The sequence below is a fragment of the Pipistrellus hanaki genome (genome assembly GCF_964339955.1).
Source record: "Pipistrellus hanaki genome assembly, chromosome: 5".
Classification (NCBI taxonomy): Eukaryota; Metazoa; Chordata; class Mammalia; order Chiroptera; family Vespertilionidae; genus Pipistrellus; species Pipistrellus hanaki.
The window spans coordinates 73,643,488-73,667,175 of record NC_140507.1 but is presented as its reverse complement, the minus strand read 5'-3'; the positions used below and the strand labels follow the sequence as shown (position 1 = coordinate 73,667,175).

The 23,688-nt window shown below is 42.7% G+C and overlaps 1 protein-coding gene across 2 annotated transcripts in view; it reads right to left on the bottom strand.

Annotated features, from left to right (window-relative positions):
* Positions 1-23,688, bottom strand: part of LOC311622463 (scaffold attachment factor B1) — a 34,851-nt gene that overhangs the window by 6,427 nt on the left and 4,736 nt on the right. For both annotated transcript variants that reach the window (XM_084883676.1, XM_084883677.1), the window contains exons 3-15: positions 16,384-16,448; positions 16,095-16,298; positions 14,845-14,907; positions 11,553-11,580; positions 10,105-10,615; positions 9,642-9,691; positions 8,641-8,735; positions 6,071-6,220; positions 5,908-5,990; positions 5,440-5,579; positions 5,174-5,262; positions 3,139-3,245; positions 530-820 (exon numbers count right to left, since the gene is read on the bottom strand). In XM_084883676.1, coding sequence (XP_084739802.1) covers positions 530-820; positions 3,139-3,245; positions 5,174-5,262; positions 5,440-5,579; positions 5,908-5,990; positions 6,071-6,220; positions 8,641-8,735; positions 9,642-9,691; positions 10,105-10,615; positions 11,553-11,580; positions 14,845-14,907; positions 16,095-16,298; positions 16,384-16,448 — 1,876 coding nt within the window. The remainder of the gene's footprint in view (positions 1-529; positions 821-3,138; positions 3,246-5,173; positions 5,263-5,439; positions 5,580-5,907; positions 5,991-6,070; positions 6,221-8,640; positions 8,736-9,641; positions 9,692-10,104; positions 10,616-11,552; positions 11,581-14,844; positions 14,908-16,094; positions 16,299-16,383; positions 16,449-23,688) is intronic.

Here is a 23,688-nt window from a genome sequence, read left to right as displayed (position 1 = left end):
AAAGCCTGGAAGGGGCTCAGAGCAGGTGCTCTTTGGTCTGCCTGCCTGGGTACCTGAACGCCCTTCTCAAGGAATCTGCTCTGGGACTGGAAGATAATGCCTTCATCAGCACAACTTTCTCCAACTATTTCCGCACTGGACCTCAGACCATTGCAGATTCCCCGACCAAGTACAGGGTATTGAGTTGGACTGTAGCAAGTCCTAGAGCTTCCTTTTAAATAAGAATCCCAAATGAACGTGATTTTGGGGAACATAATACAATTCTTTTTACAAAAATATATTGTATTTTATTGAGTTTTTGCAGAGAGGAAGAGAGAGGGATAGAAAGCTAGAAACATCAATCAGTTGCCTCTTGCACACCCCCCCACTGGGGATGTGTCTGCAACCAAGGTACATGCCCCTTACTGGAATCGAACCTAGGACCTTTCAGTCTGATGTCTATCCTCTGAGCCAAACTGGTTTCGGCCATAATACAATTCTTAATGTCATAGGCCACCCAAGGGTAGCCGGTAGGAGCAGCTCGGCTTACCGGCCATCCACATCATAGGGCCTCCGCACAGCAGGTCGCCGTTCCTGCTCATAGCGTAATTCCTGCTGACGCCGCAGCTCCTCCCGCTCTCGGAGAATGCGCTCTTGCTCCTTCCTGCGCTCATGCTCCACATGCATGCGCTCCCGCTCTAGCCGCTCCCGCTCCATGCGCTCCCGCTCCAGGCGGTGTCGATGGAAGGCCAGCCTCTCTCGGGCATACTCCAGCTGCTCCCGCTCCTCCTGCTCCCACAGTGCCTGCATGCGCTGCTCCCGTTCACTGCGCTCACGCAACCTGTGGGCAGAGAGCAGCAGCTGCAGGGGCCGAAAGGCCGCAGTGCTGGTGGCATCACCCTGTGAGTGATGAATGCAGAGAATGCTTTATGAATGCAGATCAGCCATGGAATACTGCAGAAATGTAGCTTGCAGGGCTGGGTGTAGACCTGCAGAACTGCTGCTCTAAGGGGAAGAACAAGGATGGAACCCACTGCATACAAAAGAGCAACAAGAGCCCGGAAACTAAGCATTGGCTGTGCTTACAGAGGAGTCCAAGACCAGCCAGGTTACAGCAAAGAGGTATGTGTGGGATCTATAATATAAACTAAGTTCAACATCTGACTCTGTAAAATTACCCATTAAAAATAAGAAACAGAACATAGTTTTCATAGCAAAGTCTGGATTAGAACCTTTGCTCTCTAAATCATCAACTTCAATTAGTCACAGTGAAACCAAGCTAATGCACTAGAATCAAAATCATTTGATGCTGTTATATAAATTCAGATGAATTTAACAACAAGCAAGGGCCTGTAACAGCTGAGTTGTAAAGTGCCTTTAAGACCATGCAAGGCCCCTGCCCCATGCTGGAGAGCCATTCTTGTGGTAGTGACACTGATCATAGTATAGCACGTTTCCTCCAGTCTCTGTATATCTGCGAGCCTGTCTCCTTTCCATCTTTTGCTATGCACTTACTGACACATATTTGTACTAACAGAAATGCATAATCTTGCCTTGTTTTGTGTGTGTATTTTGGACAAAATGGCAGCTTCCTTGGCTCACGTAACACATCCAGAACCCTCCCATATCCCATGCGCTTTCAGGAAGGAGCTCGTGGAGTAGGCAGGTTTACATAACCAGCACCCAGAGGCAGACCTCATGGTTGCTCCCAATCTCACAAAAAGGGACACCCATATCCCCATTGTCCTGTGCATAAGTTCCTCCAGGGAGCTTTGAAGAGGTGCCATTACTTTGTCTGGGACACTAGGAGTTAGAAGTGTGCCTATGCAGAATGTCTCCCTGGCTGTGTGCCATGTCCACTCCCACCCTACCAATACCCGTCTCCCACACTATAATTCAAATGGTGGATCAAACTAAACTGCTGAATGAAAAGCTGGTCTCACTGCTGTTTTCATCTCAATTTCCCTGATCCCCAGGGAGGCTGAACCACTTTCTACAGGTTTCCTGGACACTTGAATGTCTTTTATCCATTTTACTATCAGGTTTTTTCCTTATCACAGTGATTTCAAATGACCTTTATTCCCACCTATCATATGTCTTTTGACTTTTTTTCGGTCTTTCATTATAGAAAGGTTAACCCTTTGCACTCTGAACCATTCTGGACATTGGCTACCAGCTACTCGACGCTACTTTGCGGCGGAAATGTGCGTTGAATTAACTCAATTCCCCGTAATCACTAATAAACTGCAATGTCCCCTGAGAGGGGACAGCAGAGTGCAAAGGGTTAAGTTATGATTTAGTCTACTTCTCCCTTATGACTTTTCAGGACCTCTAAAGCTAAAATTCACAAATATACTTACTTTCATATTATATGAATGATTTTAATTTTTATGCTTGTGTTCAGTCATCAGTTCATTTTAACTATTTTGTCAGGGACATTGGTGAGTTGGGAGACCCAAAGGAGTGTCCAAAGAACAAATGACCCGAAGTCATTTTTGGGAGAGTCTATCACTACTGGGAAATGTCATTTTTATCAGGTTAATTTCCACATGTACATGGTTCGATTCTGCTGATTTATTTGCCAATTTCATTACGAAAACAAAAATTTCCTTTGCCCAATGCCTTTCCCTCTTAGGCAAAAGTTCTGTGTGGGACATTAAAAACAGTGACCCATTCCCTTTCCTCTAACTTTCTAGACTTTTTTTTTTTTTTTTTTTTTAACTACAGTTTAAAAGTTCTTTCTTGATAAGGAAAACTGTCACTCAACGTGGTTAACACTATTTGTGTTTAGTTTTAAAAAAATTATAAAAACTTTTTTTTTCTCAGCTTATTGAAGGAAGAGGATGTCTCAGCTCTCTCAATATCTGTCCCACCATTCTTCCTTTTTCATAGCTTCCGGAGCAAATCGGAGTAACTAACATGAGTGCACCAATAAACATTCCATCTCCTGCCACTGTTCCCTTCCATAATCTTCAGGAAGAGATGAGCCTATTTACATGAGAAAATAATTTGAAAAAGCCTAAAAGTCACAGCATGGAAAATGGAAACCAAAGGGGCCAACAGTTTCCACCCACAGCGGGCTTTGAAATAGCCTCGGACACAGTTATAACCAGTTCAGGGAAGCAACCAACCAGTGAAGATTTCTGGACCCTGACTCACCTGCGGGACTCCGAGTCTCTTGATTTCCGAGGCTCTTTGACTCTATCAAAGGACACAACAGACCGCTTCTCTCTGCTGGCTGATTTGCGATCCTGGCTCTTAGAAACCTGGTTCACCAAGGAACATTACGAAGGTAGAAATGACAACAGAAACAATCATGACCAGGTCCAAGCATCCAACATGAAGATAAGAAATGAAGATTAATGAGATAACTAGGTAACAAGAGGTTCCCTCCTAAGGAACTTCATATATTGCTTATAATTCAAAATCACAGATCTTCATCACCATTTAATACTAATATACAGGTGATGCAAAAGTAGGTTTCCAGTTGTTCATATGGAAAATACAATAATTAATAATAAAAGATCAAAGAAGAATTTTTTAATCCTTTGTCTTTTGCATCCACAGTAAATTCCTTAATCTTGTAGTTTTTGTTCATAATTTAATATGCAGTGAGTGTCCAACTGAGGCCCCTAGTGGTATGTGGGAGGATTCCTTATTTGTGCTGACTGCATTCTTTTTGAGATCTACCTATTTTAGCCCTAGAATCCACACTTTCATTTTTTACCATTTTCTTAAAAAATGTATTTCTATTAATTTCAGAGGAAGGGAGAGGGAGAAAGAAAAACATCAATGATAAGAGAATCATCAATGATAACAGAATAAATGATCGCCCGCCTCTTGCATGTCCCACACTGGGGATTGAGGCCACAACCCAGGCATGTGCCTTGACCGGGAATCAAAACGTGAGCTCCTGGTTCATAGGTTGACGCTCAACCACTGAGTCATGTGGGCCGGGCCTAAACATTTTTAATAAAGTAAGAGTAAAGGCTAAAATATATTAAAATATTTGCAAAAACATATACATAGACTTCCATAATCAGAATGTTTACTTGCAACTGATGCACACTACTCAATAGCTGGAATGGTTTGTCATCTGTGCAGCACACGGTTAACATAATGGGCCTAGGGTAGAATCTGGAAACTTGATGCTCTAGTGTCCCCAGTGGAGGGTTAACAGGTATGGGTGGTTCACTATGCCTGAACTGTGCAAACTATAGTTACACAGGAACTCCTGCGTTCCTTCTAGGAGTTGGGAATTTGATACATTCTCAGTAACCAGCCCCAATAAAAATTCTGCCTGAGACTCTAATGGGCTTCTGTGGGCAGAAGCATCACCGGTGGGTTGCTGCATTTTCACTGCTCTGTGAGCCTTCATGGGAGGGAGGGAAGCAAAGGAGCTGGTAAAGGGTTCCCTCCAAACTCTGCCTGTCTTTCCCATGATCCACTGTGTATGCTCACAGCATCGTTGTAGCCACCCTTAGCTGGAAGTACGTCTATAAGCTCAGTCCACGGGTCCCTCTAGTGAATCACTAAATGTGGGTGATCCTGGAGACCCACATCTATCAAAGTTGTAAGGCTGTCAAAAGTTGAATGTATGATTATCAACCCTAAAGAAGGGATACTGAAGCAGTAAGAACCTAACAGGGATTTTGTGGATTCTGGGTTCTGTAAAGCATCTGCAAGGAGACAGTACAGGATGAAGCTAAGGTGGCTGCAGGTTGGCTGGGTCACATGTAGATTAGGAATGCACAATGAAGTAATGTCAAAACTCTCAGGGCAGGAAATGAAAAATGGACTGGTAAACACTGGCTCAGGGAAAAGGTTCACCACTTCATTTGAATCTTAATATTACCTTTAGAAAAGAAGAGCAATAATTCTCATCAGGACAGAGTTAAGTATAAAGGAAAGCATTTACTTATTTATTCAGAATTTCAAGAGTTTATTGAGGGGAAAAAAGAGTTTATTATAACCAAACTGATAGCATGGGCCAGAGAGCAAGATCTCATGTGCTTCTAAAGGAAAGCTTTAAAGCTTTTTTTTTTTTTTTTTTAAGTTCAAGATATCTATATTTTGAAAGGGAGACAACCTTTCTCAAATTAACCTCAAGAATCTCTAAAACACACTTAGAAATGTAAATGGATGTCAAATGAAAAAAACTGCTAAATACCCTCGTTAGAAAATCAATACTCACTCTCTCTTTGGATCTCGATGTTTTGACACTAATAACAGGCACACCTTTAGATTTATCCATTACTACAGTCCTCTCGGTTCCTCGACTACCTACAGGAAGAAAGGTGTCAGTGTAAGGTAAGAAACAAGAAACATCCAAATGAGAAAAAAATACTGAACTCTGGAAAATAAATCTAGTTTGTGTTGCCAACCGATGACAGTAAACCAACAAACCACAAGGAACAGAGCTCAATGCGGCTCTTCCATATCGGTTAGGCGGTAGGTTACCTGATTTTGTGGTTCGAGATCGCTCTGATGGGCCAGGTTTCTGATCATCTGGATCTTTACTCTTTTCTCCACTTCCATCTTCACCCTTTCTAGCATCATCTTTTCTGTCAGCTTTATCTTCCCTTTTAAGGTTTGCTGATCTAGGGAAGACCCCAAAACAAACAAGTGTGTTAGATCAGGTATTCTGATAAACCAGCCAGCCACTATCAGATTTTTGCCATGAGCACCAAGAGGCTACCTCAACTGGCATGGACATGACACCCAAGAACAAGAGTCTATCCTGCTTTCGCCAGGTACCCCTGGATTAAGGAAATCCAGTGCAATGATTGGTGCTGGAACTGCCTTACAACAAATGGGAAAAATAAAGGGGGTCAGGGACCTCGTGCTCTTCCCTATCTGGGGAGAATTAAAGGATGTGAAACCAAGAAAAAAATCATCCTGGCTACAATTTCTTAGAAAAAAGAATACCTCTCACTGGTGCTAAACTTCTCTTTTTTCCCTTCACCCTCTCTTTTGTCAGAGGTTTTCTTTCCAGCAGGCTCATTTTTTGCCTGAAAAACAGAAGCAAATGGAAGTATTACCTTACTGTTTCCTCAAATAGTCACAGCCCTGGAAGAAAATGGCCCTTTACCTTTTCCACTGAGATCATCTTCCCGTGGAGCTCAGTCTTGTGCAGGTGGTTAATGCATTTTGTGGCCTCTTCTGCTGTGGACATTGTCACAAAGCCGTAGCAGCGAGCTCCAGGACTCCGAGCATTTGTCACAACCTTGGCACCCACCACCTCAAAGGAAAACACGGAAATATGTCTTGCACACAAAACCCTCCCACACAGTCATTACCGTTCACACTGCTTTCCTCTGATATGCCCCAAGTCACGCTTCCTCCCTGGTATGAGGATCCATGGAAAAACCCTGTCACCAGGTGCCTGAAAAGAGGCAGATGACTGGAGAAGATAATGCTACTGTCTTGCAGTTAACTACTCCAAGGACCTTCTCCACTTATGGCTATTCCTCCAGGGAACCAGGATGGCAGTGTGGCAAAAGCAAAATGAAGGCAGAGTTCTGCAAACATTCCTTTAATATTGTCTCAAACTTGTAAAAAAGTTACTCTGAATATACAGTCATAGATGTGAGCAGCAAATAGAAAGACACATCTATAGATGGCTACTGACCTAAAAACAAGTTTGCAAAGAGCACTCTGGAAGCAGAATCCATCTCATTAGGAATAACAACAACTTCATTAAGATATTTGAAGCACTAAAGGTACGTTCTCACATACTGAGTAATTCCCCCAATCTTTCAGCTGATGTCTGGCACCAGGTCCTGGAGAAGCCCCATAGGAGCCAGTATTCATCCTTATTTTCCACGTGGAATCTTAGCCCCAAAGGAAGGCTTCAGAGTGGTCTGCTTCTGTGTTCAATGAAACCTACAATGCTCCCAAGAACCCATAGGTCTCAGGGTGACGTTTCCCTGCTGAGAGCACCCATCTCCTCTGAGGCCTCAGTGGAATGAGGAAAGGCTCACCCGGATTACTGAGGCCCAGGGAGAAGTCAGCTATTTCTATCACCATGGCGTGTTTAATCTTCCCTTTGTTAGTTCTTGGACATCAATAACCAATGTAAATACTGTCGGTTTTATCTCTTATAATTTGCTCAAGCCTTAATATGAACAAGGGCCTGTACCAAGTTTTACTTTGGCTTGCCCCAAAATCTGACTCTAACAGGAAAGGAGCCCTGGATGTAATTTATTTGGGAGGCAAGTTCAGGAGCCACAGGGAGAAGGTGAGAGAAAAGGAAGGAAAGCCAACACAAGTGCCCTAACAAACAAAAAACTGTAGTGGGAACAGTGGGGGGTAGGTGGGTTGGAGGGGAAAGGGGCTGGTGCATGAGTGTCTATCAATCACTGCCATTACCAAGGGCTGAGGAAGGAGGAAAGAGAGAGGGGCTGGGGGTGCCCAGGGGAAGTGGCCATAAATGCCTCAGCTATAGATAAAAACAGGCTATGGGTGCCCTAACTGGTTTGACTGAGTGGATAGAAGGGTCAGGGGCCCTGGTCAGGACGTGTGCATGAGGCAATGTAATTGATGTGTTTCCCTCACATCAGTATTTCTTTCTGTCTTTCCCTCTCCTTTCCACTCTCTGAAAATCAATGGAAAAAATGTCCTCTGTCCTAACTTAGTTTGGCTTAGTGGATAGAGCATCAGCCCATGGAAGGAAGGGTCCCCCGTTCAATTCCGGTCAAGGGCACATGCCCGGGTTGGGGGCTCGATTCCCAGTAAGGGGTATGCAGGAGGCAGCTGATCAATGATTCTCTCTCATCATGGATGTTTCTCTCTCTCTCCCTCCCTCTCTGAATTCAGAAAAATGTATTAAAAAAAAAGACAAAAAAGAAAAAGAAATCCTCTGTTGAATATAATTTTTTTATTTTATTTTAAATCAGGCTACAGGTGAGAGCTACATACCATCTTTAGGAGGCAGTAATTAAAGGTCCCTCAGTGGGATATATAGTGGAGAGATAAGAAGTGTAGTGACTGGATAGGAGTGGGGAAATATAGGATGGAATCAAGGCACTGGAAAGCAGAAGTACTGAGTACAATGTTTATTATTATTATTATTGTTTATTTTTCAATAGAAATAAACAAATATAAAATTTGTTAGATTGTCATGGAACTACAACTATGACAACCCCTAAGGGTAGGTTATCTGGCTAAAAGCAGGTGTTAAAGTATAGAACAAAGGGCCAGTGTACAGATGATACAGATGTTCCCATAAGAGAATTGACATGAATCAGGGCACACAACTGTAAATGGCAGAGCTGGAACCCGTCACTGGTCAAGATGCAAAGGCTTGTACGTGTACAGCCTCACTTGTGCTGTCCTGCAGTTACCACTGGCTCACAGAGTGCTGATAGCATCCTCTGCCATGCCCTTTGCTACAGCCCCTGTAGCCCTTCTTGGGTTTAAGTCCTGAAGCCTTAAAAAAAAGTGGTAGCATGGGGGCAGTGGATGGGGGAGAATAGAAAATAGAGGGGGTCTGGAGGTTCCACAGATCTGTCACCTCCACATGTAGAGGGATAGGTGATCCTGCACAGGCCATAAACTGTGAGCTCAAAGAACAGCAAGGTGTCAAAGTGGTCACTGAGAGGACAGAAATCTGCATATAAAGGCTTAAAGACATCTTCTCCAGAAAACCCTTGGTCTTACCTTTCCATATTTGCTGAAAAGATTCTTCAAATCTGTAGCTCTGGTGGTGGAAGAAAGTCCACTAACCCAAAAATTTCTACCAGAACTGCTACGACCTATTTAAAACACACACAAAGAGTCTGGTCAAGAATATAATTCAAATAATATCTTAAAGTCATTAGGAACCACATAAGTTCCCCCAACTGTCCAATATACCAGCATCCCCCAAAGTCCACTGTCCTTACACAACTTGATTGACACACTAGGCCCAACAGGACCTGCAGCAATGCTACTTACAACAGCAAGCCAGGGGCTGTTAGGATCAGGGAGATTCCCTCAAAGTTACCAAAACATATCATGAAAACCAGTGAGGTGGCTTTTGAACAAAGAATGCTAGTATCTGTGTCAAACCACTTCGGGGCTCCTTGCAGGTGACATATACTTTGCACCTACCCCAGTTATGATTCTTTTTATAATATTTAAAAAAATATATATTTTATTGATTTTTTACAGAGAGGAAGAAAGAGGGATAGAGAGTTAGAAACATCAATGAGAGAGAATCATCGCTCAGCTGCAAGGTACATGCCCTTGATCGAAATCGAACCCGGGACCTTTTAGTCCACAGTCCGATGCTCTATCCATTGAGCCAAACTGGTTTCAGCTCTTTTTATAATATTGAAGAATGAATCTAGATAGTAAAATGTCAATTAAAGAAAAAATTGTAATCAAGAGGTAAGGTGCTGATAAAGCTGAAATACCAGGTAACTCCAAGATATCTGACACCAGAGCATTTTTTTCCATTTCCAAAGTGCCCTCGTGAAAACAAGGCCAGCATGACAGACATTGATACATTAACCCGAAAGGACTGACCTGCTCCCCACTACCCAGGACCTGCAGAGTGAAGAGCAAGAGTGGAAAAAGACACATGTAACACACACAGACACATCTGGGTGAGAAATGCAGTAATATACCGCACTGGTGCTGAAGCTACATACCCACAAGAGACCGCCGTAGGGACCTACCTTTGTTCTCTTTGGACAGCCGTTTTGTATCCGAGTCATCTTCCATAGATCTAAAGAGAAAAAACAATGTCACTCCAGGAGGAAGAAGCAGAAAGGAAACCAACTTAAAATTATAAAACCCGTGCTGAGGTTGCATACCTACCCGAAATTTAGTTCTGAAAAAATGATACCCCGACAAACTTGTATTAAAAATCTGACCTAACCATAAGATTTCAGACCCAAAGGAGTTAATTAATTCGGCTGGGCTAAAGATAATTAAGAAGAATTAAAGAAAACAACCATGATGGTTGAGAATAGAAAAAAGACTTATCTGTTTAAAATAAAGAGAAATAAAACATTCTTTAGAAATAAATTACAATTTCGACATTCTGACTGCCAATTGTAGAAAAAACAGCTTATGTTTATCATTAAACAACCAATGAAAAGGAGATAGCATCTGGTCTAAAACTGAGAAAAAACAAACCTCATTTTCTGATCAGCGCCCTCACTGGCTGAGGACTCTTTAGGAGCCGGAGGGACTTCATTACAAGCTTCAAAAGCAAACTTCTTCACGTCTTCTTTGCTATCCCTGGGGTCTGGGCTTGAGGCTTCCTGGGGCGCTTCTGCCACCTCCTCGCTAGAGGCTTCTGTGCGCTCTGAGGCTTTACTACTCTGCTCAACTGGCTCCTCTAGCCCTACAGGCTCACAGTCCATCCTCTCGTCACCGCCTGTCTGCTCCACGGGCTCCCTTTTCACTACCGCTAACAGGGTGTCTGCCTCGCTCCACTGAGCTTGTGCTGTTGACTCGCTGGCCAAATCTAAGTCACCCTCCTCCGGGTGGCCGCTGCCAAAAAGGTCCTCTTCCTCCGCAAGCTTTCTGTCTGGCCCCACGCTACTTGTATCCTGTGCAAATGGCTGCTCCAGCTCGGAACCTTCTTCTTTTACTGGCTCAGATTTACAAGTTTCCCCCAAAATGTCGAGTATTTTCTCATTTTCTACGGATTTAACAGGAATAGAATGGCACAAGGTTTAATTACCAGGGAAATAAAACAATCACAAATGTGGAACTGGCGCGGCTGCCACACTAACACGAAGAGAACTGCTAGCTAAACAGAGATTGGAAAACCCATGGGTACACAAGTTACACTGGTTACACTACCTGCACGCCAACCGACTGCTACAGTAAGCCGCTATGCTACATGGAAGAGAAAAGCATCCCAGAGATTTAACCCCCAAAACCTTCTGGCTGATTCTTGAGTCTTCATTCTGTCGTCGTTTACATATGACTCTTCCAAATTTAGCTTCCAAAGTCCATGTTGTTTAACTGAATGTATCACCATTCACTGAACAGCTCAATTTCCAAATTTCTTTGAATTTCTTTTAATAGAACAGTCCAACATGACAATCAGAATCTTTTCCATCGGTGCTCTGAGATATTTGAAGTCCAGAAAGTGTATAGTATTTGTTTGGAATTCTCATGAAGAAACTCTTTCCTCTTCTGGATTCCAGTAATGTCTCAATGTTTTAAAAATGTATCTCCCTGCCGCTATCTGCACTGCCTGAATTAAAAACCATAAAGTTAAGGTACTGTCCAATATCACAAGATCTGTTCTGTGGGGTACCGCAGTATTAGCTCGACAGGCATGCAAACTCTTTCTACATACATTTAAGTGCCATTTATATTTAAAAAGGCATGAGATCGGTTCATCTCATAAATTCATTTTGCAAAATGAGAAATTAGCCACTTTCACAGATCTGGTGATATGGCTGGGTTTCCAATCTCTATGATCTTGGTATGGTCTAGATTGTAAACTTTTAGAACAATGTATACTATCTTAAGGCAACTTTTTAAAATTAAGAATTCAAATTAGAGAAGGTGGAAAACTAGAATGGTTCCAAACCCCCACTAATAAATTTTTCATTGAACAGTACCTGGCTCCAAGGAGGGCTCTTCAATTTCCTGTGAAAAAAACACACACAAATAAATAAAATTAAAAAATAAGATTTGTACTACTTGGTTTATACCAAAAACTACAATAACTAAAAGGGAAATAAAAACATGGACTAGAGCATTCACAAATGCAACAGGGGGAGAACTTGCTTGTGAAGGAAAAGAGCTCTCACATCTGGCATTCCAGCTCCTTCCTCTTGGCCGCAAACCCCACGTTTCAGGCTACTCTCAAGCAACCTGGTCTCTGGTTTTCATTGTTTGCTGTTTTCCCAGCGCCTAGTAACATTTCACTTTTCATGGTGATGAGCTGATCACATGCCTATCCATCCCTCTAGACAAAACTCTTAAATGCAAGGAGAACGGTGCTTTCATTTTTCTACTTTTAGTGTCTAACAGAATGCCTGACACATAGCAAACAACCAGGTTTTCAGTAATTAATGTAGCATTAGTTTAGAATATTCGCAAGACTGAGGGAATACAGGCACGTAGTTGGAAACTGTTATTTTGCAGTTGTACCACAGCTACCCCTTTGTCACCTGAGAGCTCTCCACGATTACATAGATCTCCTACAATCAAGATCCCCACTGGGCCAGGCCTAATTGCTCAATATCCCTCCAACCCTTCTCAGGAAGCCCTGCCAATTCAGACCATTGTTATCCCTCACCTACAATAGCCTCTGGTTTACTATTCCCATCTCCATCTGTCTGCACTTTTGCCACCATAATGAGCACATGCCCCTCTGGGGCCTAAAGGCTTTAGAAATGGCCCCTCACATCACCTCCTTCCCCAACAGGCCCACTTGTTCCCTGACCTCACTCCCAGCCATGTCTTACACATTTAGGTGAGGGGTCCTCAAATCATAGAAAGGTCATCCTGAATGGCTTCAGAGGCTGAAGGGCCTTCCTCTAAATATGTAATGCCTGTCCCCTACAAAGTACATTATTCTAGAATTCCAGTCAATAGTGATGAGCACTATTTAAACACCTTATGTTTACATATATTAGACAGTACTAGCAGGTTGAAACTATTAGTGTCATCTTTTTCTCAGATTAGGGGACTGGCACAGAATGATCGACAAACTTGCTCAAAGAACACACAGCACACAGAGCCCAGATGTAAGCAAAGGCTGCGTACCAGTCAGACCAATTCCCAATGCTGTTTATGTGTGTACTCCACGCATGGAGGACTGGCTTTGTGAGGATGGAGAACAGTCTTTTCTCTCACTCATGTCTGTGTCCACACCATCACATCACAGGTACTTCTCATATATCTCATAAATGGTTGTGGATGGTCTGTATCTTTCCCTGGAAATTGACCTGCCATTCTAGGAAGCCCTAGGAAACTGTTCACTTTATTCAGTTTCATTTAAATGTTAATCAAGTTGTTTTTAATATAACATATGCCACTTTGGGAAGTAAAACACTATGAACAAAACAAAGGATCACTCCAGGCAGAACAATTCTCTCAACTTTTTCCAAAGAAAAATGAATATATTCCTATTTGTCTCTGGAAAGGGTTATGTGCTTTCCATTTTAACTTGGGAGTCCTTTGACCACGAGCAAAAACTCAATAAAACAACCAGAACTGGCTCCTCCTTTCTTTGCATAGGGAGAAACAAAATGCATCTCTTCAAAGTAATAGAGACATCAGTCCTAAAGTGAACTGGGTTCCAGGAAGTTTTATTGTTTGAGGTTTGCAAACTCCTTGAGGCTAGGGCTCTACTTAACCAGTAACAACCAACCTTGCCCTGCCTGGCAGAGCCAAAAGAGATTATTTGAAAGGTGATTTCTTTTTCTTTTCTTTTTTTAAAAAAATATATTTTATTGATTTTTTACAGAGAGGAAGGGAGAGAGATAGAGAGCTAGAAATGTCGATGAGAGAAACATTGACCAGCTGCCTCTTGCACACCCCCTACCGGGGATGTGCCCGCAACCAATGTACATGCCCTTGACCGGAATCGAACCTGGGACCTTTCAGTCCGCAGACCGACGCTCTACCACTGAGCCAAACTGGTTTCGGCTGAAAGGTGATTTCTAATTAAGCAGCACAGTTGACATAAAAAACAAACAAACAAAAAATAACAATCAAGGACTGGAATAAACTGATTGTATTTTCATTTCCTTACAACAGTTTCTATTAAAGCCTTAGCCAGCTTGGCTCAGTGGCTAGAGCATCAGCCTGTGGACTGAAGGGTCGCATAAACCTGGGTTGCAGGCTTGATCCGCCAACAGGGGTTGTGCAGGAGGCAGCTGCTGATTCTTTCTCATCATTGATGTTTCACTCTCCCTCTCTAAAATTAATAAAAATATATACAAACAAACAAACAAACAATTTTTATTAAAAATTAGACCCAAGCCCTGGCCAGTTTCTCAGTGGTTAGAGTTCTGGCCTGTGTAACGAAGAGCTGTGGGTTCAAATCCCAATCAACTGCATGTACTTGGGTTTCATGTTTGATCCCCAGTCTTGGTTGGGGCATGTACAGGAGGCAAAGAGTTGATGTGTCTCTCATATCAATGTTTCTTTCTCTCTGCTCCCCGCCCTCTCTTAAAAAAAAAAAAAAAATCAATGGAGAATATACCCCTGATTAAGGATTTAAAAAATAATAATTAAAAATTAGACCCAAGTAAGTTTATTCCAACAGTTCATATATATATAAGTCTGGCAGAAACATTAAAAGGAAACTCAAGACCCACATTTATTGAAATCATACCTGTAAGTTAGTCCACATCTCATTTTTTCTCATCTAAGGTTTAATATTTACAGATGGTAATGAAACAGCCAAGATGATAGAGTAATCAAAAAAATTCCTTGCATTTTCCATAAGAAATACTTCCCAAAGGCAGAACCAGAAGCCTTGGAATCCATGTGACCCAGCTGTGATGTTTGTGCTCTGCCCAGCCTACCCCCCCTGCATCCTATTCTGGACCCATCAATCTTTCTTAAGGAGGGAGCCCTCCTTTGCTATTGACCTAACAGTCTTTCTGCAGAGGATGCCCTCAGCAATCAAATCAGCAAAAACTTTCCCAAATATGCCCTCTGTTACAGGGAAGCCATAGTAATTGAATGGGAAATCAAGACAATGAGTCCTTTGCAACAGGTACATGTATTTAAGGGGAGGGGAGCAAAACCCTTTCTAAAAATGCTGACAAAGTAGGCAATATTAACAAACCTTGCAATGACTTTTTCTTGGGAGTGCAACACAATGTCTGTATTGGTTTCCAGAAACTGTAGGATAAGCTTTGATGCCAAAATTATTGAGACATAACAATTTACCTGTAATATAGTGAAGTCAGATGATGAAGTATCTAAATTATTTATAGTTTCTCTGTCCTCTAGCTGTAAAATAAACAGAGAAGACAGTTTATTACATCAATAAGGCAACATAATGGAACATCTATACAAAGCAAGTAACAGCCATGAAAAATCACCTATGACTGCAGTACATAAACTTTTATAAGTAGATTTGGAGCATGAGGTTTGGAGAATACTCTTCAAGGAACAATGTCTAGAATCATGCGTTGGAGTGGATTCTTTTTAAAAAAATATATTTTATTGATTTTCCACAGAGAAGAAGAGAGAGGAATAGAGTTAGAAACACCAATCAGCTGCCTTTTGCACACCCCCTACTGGGGATGTGCCTGCAACCAAGGTACATGCCCTTGACCTGAATCGAACCTGGGACCTTTCAGTCCGCAGGCTGACACTCTACCCCACTGACCCAAACTGGTTTCAGCTGGAGTGGATTCTGAAGACTTTGGTGGCCACCACCACTTTCCCAAAACCTGGATGCCAATGACAATGGGACTATTGCTTCTAAGGTGGCAACTTGCCCTGAATGGAATGGCATCTCTGAGAACCCTACTTCCTACCATTTTCAACATCCAAATCAGAGCACAGGACTGGCAAAGCCCCGGTGATCCATCACTTTTTCTGTATACCTAGCAAACTTATCTTCATAAAAGTAAAATTATCCAATAAATGGTATCAAGACAACATGGTGCATGAGTTAAGGCCATGGACTCTGGAATTGGTCTGGTCTTAATTCTTATCCTCTTATGATCCTGGAGATAGTTCCTTACCTTTTAAACCCTCAATTTCTTCAACTGAAAATGGGAATAACACCTATTTGTCATACTGTTGTTTAAAAAACAGCCCAGGCCAGCGTGACTCAGTGGTTAGAGTTGGTTATACCCAAAAGGGTCTCAGGTTTGATTGCAGGTTCTATCTCGGCCCTGTCAGGGTGAGTGAGGGAGGCAGCCAATCAATGTCTCTCTCCCCTCCTGTCCTCCCTTCCCTTTCTCTAAAAAATAAACGGGAAAAATATCCTTAGGTCACAATTAACATCTCCCCATACCCGATTAAAGAACATAATGCCTAATGCCTGGCAGACAAGCCTTCAATAGTGTCCCTGAAACGTTTAATGAATCATTCTGCAAATGTATAGCATATACTCCACTTCTCATCTATTATGACTTTTGAGGAATTGATGCACTCAGGGCACATTCTAGAGACCGAGTACCTACAGCATGTTCTTGAAGCTGCTCAGGAAGCTCTTTCATTTCTCCCTCTAGCTCTCTACTATCAGATAGAGACTCTGGGAGATTATCATCATCATCATCTTCCACACAATCTGCAACACTTCCATTATCGATTTCTGCTTCATCTAACACGCTGATATCCATCATGTCAATGTCCTGCAAGTTCTCCAAACTGGCTTCAACATCTTCCTGTGACATAACAAAACACAGCCATCAACAAATGAACTGCTACTGGTTCATCACTAAGTAGAATTACTGTCAATGCTACACATACCTGTCCATCCCCAGAATTTTCCTCCAGCCCATTATCTTCCACACCTTCTTCTTCTGGTTTACGTCCTAAAGAGATAATAGTCAAAGCAGGAGATTAGTAACATGCGTTTTGCAGAAGCAATACATTTTTTGGGAAATATTTTTATTGATTTCAGAGAGGGAGAGAGAGAGAGAGAGAAACATCAATGATGAGAATCATTTATTGGCTGCCTCTTGAACACCATCTTCTGGGGATCAAGCCCACAACTCGGGCATGTGCCCTTGAATGGAATCGAACCTGGACCCTTCAGTCTGCAGGCTGACACTCTATCCACTGAGCCAAACCAGCTAGGACCAGAAGAAATAATTTTTGACTTTTATAAGCCCACAGCACTACAGAAATGGCCACCTAAAACACCCCCACTGTCATTTTATAATCACTTAATATGTTGTGAACATATTTCCATATTCTTTTGTTGTTGTTAATCGTCACAGGAAGGTATTTTTCCATTGTTGTTTTTTCCACATAAGAAAGTAAATAGAACGAAAGAGAGGGAAGAGTGGAAAGGAGAGAGGGAGAGAAAGAGAGAGAAGTATCAATGTAAAACATCAATTGGTTGCTTCCTGAACGTGCCCTAACTGGGGCCAGTGACCCAACCTGCAATCTTTCAGTGTATGGATGACGCTCTAACCATCAAACTACATGGACCAGGAAGTATTTCCATATTCTTTAATAGCACTGCATGGAGATATCATCATTTGTCTAATACCTATGGCTGAAAAATTTAAAAAACACTTAAGATGAATACTCTGGTGATTTTTATTTTTTATTTGGCATCTAGGCAATTATCCTCTTAGAACATGTTTCTAGAAATGGCACCCCCAGGACAAAGAGGATGTGTATATTTAAGGCTTTGATTAAAACAAATGAAAACAGGCACAATATTGTAATATCCCAGAAGAGTTATTTCAATTCACACAGTTTCATCTGCAATGAATAAAAGTGCCAATCTTTCTGAATCTTTGTTAAAATCAGCCATTTTTCTTTACCCTTACCACTGTACCAGGTAAAAAGGACTACTTGTAACCTGAATTTATCTGATTACTGCTTAGGTTGAAATTTTGTTGTTGCTCAAATTGTAGTTTTATAACTCTCATTTACATCCTTTTGCCATTTAAAAGTTTCTGTTCTTCCCTGACTGGTTTGGCTCAGTGGATAGAGTATCGGCCTGTGGACTCAAGGGTCCCAGGTTTGATTCCGATCAAGGGCATGTACATTGGTTGCGGGCACATCCTGCAACCAAGGTACATGCCCTTGACCGGAATCAAACCTGGGACCTTTCAGTCCGCAGACGGACACCCTCTGCCCTTACCCTCCCCGCATTGTCCTCATCCATAGGTGTACGATTTTAGTCCAGTCTCTTCCTGCACCCCCCAAAAACCCTTTTCCCCTGATAATTATCAATCCACTCCCTTCTCCCTTTCTTTGTAAAAAAATCAATAAAAAAAAATATATATTTTTTAAAAAAACAAGGGTTGGAGAAGTTGTGGAAGAAAGGGAATCATCATTCACTGCAGGTGGGAATATAGACTGGTACAACCACTGTGGAAAGCAGTCCAGTGATCCCTCAAAAATATTGAGAATAGCGATACCATACAACTCAGCAATCTACCTCTCCTGGTTATATACCCCCAAACCTCGAAATCATGTATTGGCAAAGATTCATGCACTCCTATATTCATTGCAGTATTATTCATGATGCCCAAAACATGGAAATGACCAGTATCCCATGATAGAGGACTGAGTAAAAAAGATGCAGTACATATACAGAACGGAATATTACTCAGCCACAAGAAAGGATGAAAGAGTACCATTTGCAACAAAATGGGTGGACCTTCAGAGTATTATGCTAAGTGAAATGCCAGTCAGATAAAGCTAATAACCATATAATATCACCCATATATGGGTTATAAAATTGAAACTTGTGAACATGACCAACAATGTGGCAGAGGGAAGAGGGTGGAGGAAGAAGGGGATCTTAATACATGGTGGCAGGAGGTTTGACTTTGGGTGGTGGACATACGGTGCAATATACAGATGTTTTAATATAGAAACCACATTCGAAACTGTATGTTCACGTTGACCAATACCATTCCAACAAAATAAAAATTAATTAAAAAAAATAAAAGATTCTGCTAAACAAATTATTGGTCTCAAACTACTTTGGAGGAATGCTGAGAGTAACTGAGATATGCTTGCAGGGATTCTGATTAAAATAACCAGAATGCTGATTTCAAACCATCTTGAATTTGTTCATCAAGAGGGTTAGAAGAGCCCTGACCAGTTTGGCTTAGTGGATAGACCGTTGGCCTGTGGACTCAAGGGTCCCAGGTTCATTTCCAGTCAAGGGCATATAGCTTGGTTGTGGGGACATGCCCAGGAGGCGGGGATGTGCAGGAGGCAGCTGATTGATTCTTCTCTCTCTTCAATGTTTCAAACTCTCTATCCCTCTCCTTCTTCTCCATAAAAACAAACAAACAAACAAACAAACACCAATAAAAAATATTAAAAAAAAAAAGATGGTTAGAAGATAGAACTCTACAGTATTTTCAGTTAAACTCCCAATACAATCTAAAAAGGTAGTTGAAAATTGAAAATATTTTCAACTACCTTTTTATTTATTTATTTATTAAATATATTTTATTGATTTTTCACAGAGAGAAAGAGAGAGGGAGAGTTAGAAACATCGATGAGAGAGAATCATCAATCAGCTGCCTCTTGTGCACCCACTACTGGGGATGTGCCCGCAACCAAGGTACATGCTCTTGACTGGAATCAAACCCGAGACCTTTCAGTCTGCAGGCCAATGCTCTATCCACTGAGCCAAACCAGTCCCAGCTCAACTACCTTTTTAGATTGTATTGAAAGGTTAACTGAACTTGTCATATAAAATACTTTAGAACTTGCCATCCAACCTAATAAAAAAGTAATATGCAAATTGACCATCACTCCAACATATAAGATGGCTACTCCCATGTGGTTAAAGATGGCTGCCCCCATGTGGACATAAGATGGCCACCACAAGATGGCCTGCAGGGGATGGCAGTTGGGGGGGGGACCAGGCCTGCAAGGGAGGGCAGTTGTGGGGGACCCAGGCCTGCAGGGGATGGCAGTTGGAAGGGGACCAGGCCTGCAGTGGAGGGCAGTTGGGGTGATCAGGCATGTAGGGTAAGACAGTTGGGAGAGGACCAGGCCTGCAGGGACGGCAGTTGGGGGTGACCAGGCCTGCAAGGGAGGGCAGTTGGGGGGGGGGGGACCCAGGTCTTCAGGGGAAGGCAACTGGGGAGGACCAGGCCTGCAAGGGATGGCAGTTGGAGGGGGACCAGGCCTGCAGAGGAGGGCAGTTGGGGGGACCAGGCCTGCAGGGGAGGGCAGTTAGGGGTGACCGGGTTGGCAGGGGAAGGCAGTTGGGGATGACCAGGCCTGTAGGAGAGGGCAGTTAGGGGTGACCAGGTTGGCAAGGGAGGGCAGTTAGGGGTGACTAGGCCAGCAGGGGAGGGCAGTTAGGGGCAATCTGGCTGGCAGGGGAGCAGTTGGGCATCGATCAGGCTGGCAGGGGAGTGGTTAGGGGCAATCAGGTAGGCAGGCAGACGAGCAGTTGGGAGTTAGCAGTCCTGGATAATGAGAGGGATGTCCCAGATTGGAGAGGATGCAGGTTGGGCTGAGGGATACACACCCCTGTGTAAGAATTTTGTGTATTGGACCACTAGTATAAAATATCACAATACGCCCTAACTGGTTTGGCTCAGTGAATAGAGCATCAGCCTGCAGATTCAAGGGTCCCAGATTCAATTCCAGTCAAGGCATGTACCTTGATTTCGGGCACATCCCCAGTAAGGGGTGTGCAGGAGGCAGCTGATGTTTCTCTCTCATTGATGTTTCTAACTCTCTCTTTCTCTCCCTTCCTCTATGTAAAAAAAAAAAAAAAAAATCAATAAAAATATATTAAAAATATATATACCACAATATTCTATAAAGCTCCAAATAAAACTAATTCTGCTGGGCAAAGAAATCAGACACAAAAGTGATTCTACTGAATGGTTCTACTTACATGAAGTTCCAGAGCAGGCAAAACGAATCTATGGTGACAAGAATCCCAAAATTTTGTGGGAGAGGTAGGAGGGGAAGTGTGACTGGGAAAGAGCAAGAAGAATCTGACAGAACTATTCCTTATTTTGATCTCTACCTACCTCAAAACATATGAAAATGAATTCCAAATGAATTAAAAATGCTAATGTAAAAATAAAACCATAACTATTAGCTCTACAATGTAAATTGATCGTACTTTTATGATGCCCCCTCAGCCAATCATAAACGAGTATGCAAATCAACCCAACAAAGATAGTGGGTTAATTTGCATATGCTCGCAGTGAGCAACCAGGGGTGGGGAGGGACACTTGGGTTGCCACCATGGCGATGATGCAGATGTTCTGCACGGCTCAAGATGCTCTGGGCAACGTGGGAAAGCGGAAAGGCAGCTCTGGGCTAGAGCGAAAACGCAGTGCTGACAGCCATTCTTGCATGAATCTTCATACACCAGGCCTCTAGTCAAAATATATTTCTTTAACCAGAGACATTTCTGGTTCATGGCAGCACTGAAAATTGGATATGCTGAATAAAAATGGGAAAATAATCTCAACAGTCTAGTACCAAGGAAACTGATGAGCTACATATTGCTGTACATCATATGAAAGATTACTATTAAGCTACTTTAAAAGAATAAGGTCTTTTACTTGTAGAAATTGGAAATATGTCCTTAACATGTTAAGTGAAAAAAGTATAATAAATCCTATCCTTTACTATATACTATAATAAAAGGGTAATTCGCAAATTGACCCTAACAGTAGAATGACCAGAAGCTACCGGTCACTATGACGCACACTGACCACCATGGGGCAGATGCTCAATGCAGGAGCTGCAACCTAGGGGGTCAGTGCGCTTCCACAGGGGGAGCACCGCTCAGCCCAGAAGCTGGCTCAGTGGTGGGAGCTTCTTTTGCATCCATAGTAGTGCTAAAGATGTCCAACTAAGCCAGCAGATGGACATTTCCCAAGACCTCCTGGCTGCCAGAAAGATGACTGCCAGCTTAGGACTGATCCACCAGGGTGCGGGCCTAAGCTGAAAGTCGGACATCCCCCAAAGGGTCCCGGACTGTGAGAGGGTGCAGGCTAGGCTAAAGGTCCTCCTTCCCACCAAGTGCACGAATTTTCATGCACCGAGCCTCAAGTTATAAAATATTTTGTATAGGAGCTAGCTGGTTTGGCTCAGTGGATAGAGTATCAGCCTGCAGACTGAAGGGACCTGGATTTGATTCCAGCCAAGGGTACATGCCTGGATTGTGGGCTCAATCCCCAGTAGGGAATGAGCAGGAGGCAGCTGATCAAGGATTCTCTCTCGCCAAAACCGGTTTGGCTCAGTGGATAGAGCGTCAGCCTGCGGACTGAAAGGTCCCAGGTTCGATTCCGGTCTAGGGCATGTACCTTGGTTGCAGGCACATCCTCCGTAGGGGGTGTGCAGGAGGCAGCTGATTGATGTTTCTCTCTCATCGATGGTTCGTTCTTTCTTTCTTTCTTTCTTTCTTTCTTTCTTTCTTTCTTTCTTTCTTTCTTTTTTTTAATATGTTTTATTGATTTTGTACAGAGAGGAAGGGAGAGAGATAACAAGTTAGAAACATCGACGAGAGTCATCAATCAGCTGCCTCTTGCACACCCCCTACTGGAGATGTGCCCGCAACCAAGGTACATGCCCCTGACTGGAATCGAACCCGGGACCCTTCAGTCCCCAAGCCGACGCTCTATCCACTGAGCCAAACCGGTTTCAGCTCTCATCGATGTTTCTAACTCTCTCTCTCCATTCCTCTCTGTAAAAAATCAATTAGGACCTTTTTCTTATTAATCTTCACCCTAGGTTATTTTTTCCATTGATTTTTAGAGTGGGAGGGAAGGACCTATTTTTTTTAAAGCAAAGGATAATAAATTTACATAGGTGTGTCTGCATCTTGATGTTTTTATTTTTAAACTAGTGGCCTGATTGCACGATATTTGTGCACAGGGGGGTACGGGGGGCTGTTCCCTCAGCCCAACCTGCACCTTCTCCGATTGGGGACCCCTTGGGGGACATCCCTTTTGCTATCTGGGACTGCTGGCTCCTAACTGCTCACCTGCCTGCCTGTCCCTAACTGCCTCGGCCTGCCTGCCTGCTCACCCCTAACTGCCCTTCCCTGCCAGCCTGATCTCGCCTCCAACTGCCCTGGCAGCCTAGCACTAACTGTAGGACTGACTTTCCGGTGGTTCAGCCTTCAGTCGTTATGGAGCCTGGGTTTTTATATATATTAGGATGACTGCATATACACATAAAAGTCTTATAAAGCATGCCCAACTTTCTATTAGGTTTTCTCCTTACTGAGAAGAAACTTCTACATATTGCTTAATGCCAAGTCTGTAATTTCAAAAACCTTAGTATAATTTTTTTTTTTGGGGGGAGGGGGTTAATCCTCACCTGAGGATATTTTTCCTTGTTTTTTTTTTTGTGAGTGGAAGGGAGGTGGAGACACAGAGAGAGGGGAACATTGATGTGAGAAAAACACATCGATTAGTTGCTTTCTGAATTTGCCTGAAACAAGGCCGGGGATAAGCCTGCAACTGGATTATGTGCCCTTGACCAGAATTGAACTTGGGACCCTTCAATCCACAGGCTGATGCCCTATCCACTGATCCAAACCGTTTAGGGTAGTACAATTTTTTTTTAATGGAAAAGCAAAACAAAGCAAAACAAACAAACAAACAAACAAAAAACAACATTCAGCCGAAACCGGTCAGAGCCTCAGCCTGCGGACTGAAAGGTCCCGGGTTCGATTCTGGTCAAGGGTATGTACCTGGGCTGTGGACACATCCCCAGTAGGAGGTGTGCAGGAGGCAGCTGATCGATTATTCTCTCTCATCAATGTTTCTAACTCTCTATCCCTCTCCTTTCCTCTCTGTAAAAAATCAATAAAATATATTTTAAAAAATATAAATAAATAAATAGATAGATAGATAAAAAAGATTCAAAAGCTCCCACTACAATTGTCTTTTTCTGATTTTCCAGTACACTTCCCCTTATCAAAGACATTTACTTGGGCAAAGGCAAAAATACACAATGTATCATGGACCCAGAAGTGATTTCATTACAAGGTGAGGTCACAACTACAGCTCGCCCACAGCTTACACCACACAGTGTGGCTGACATTGGTGCCTGCTTCTCAGACATTTCAAACCCTGTTCTTTC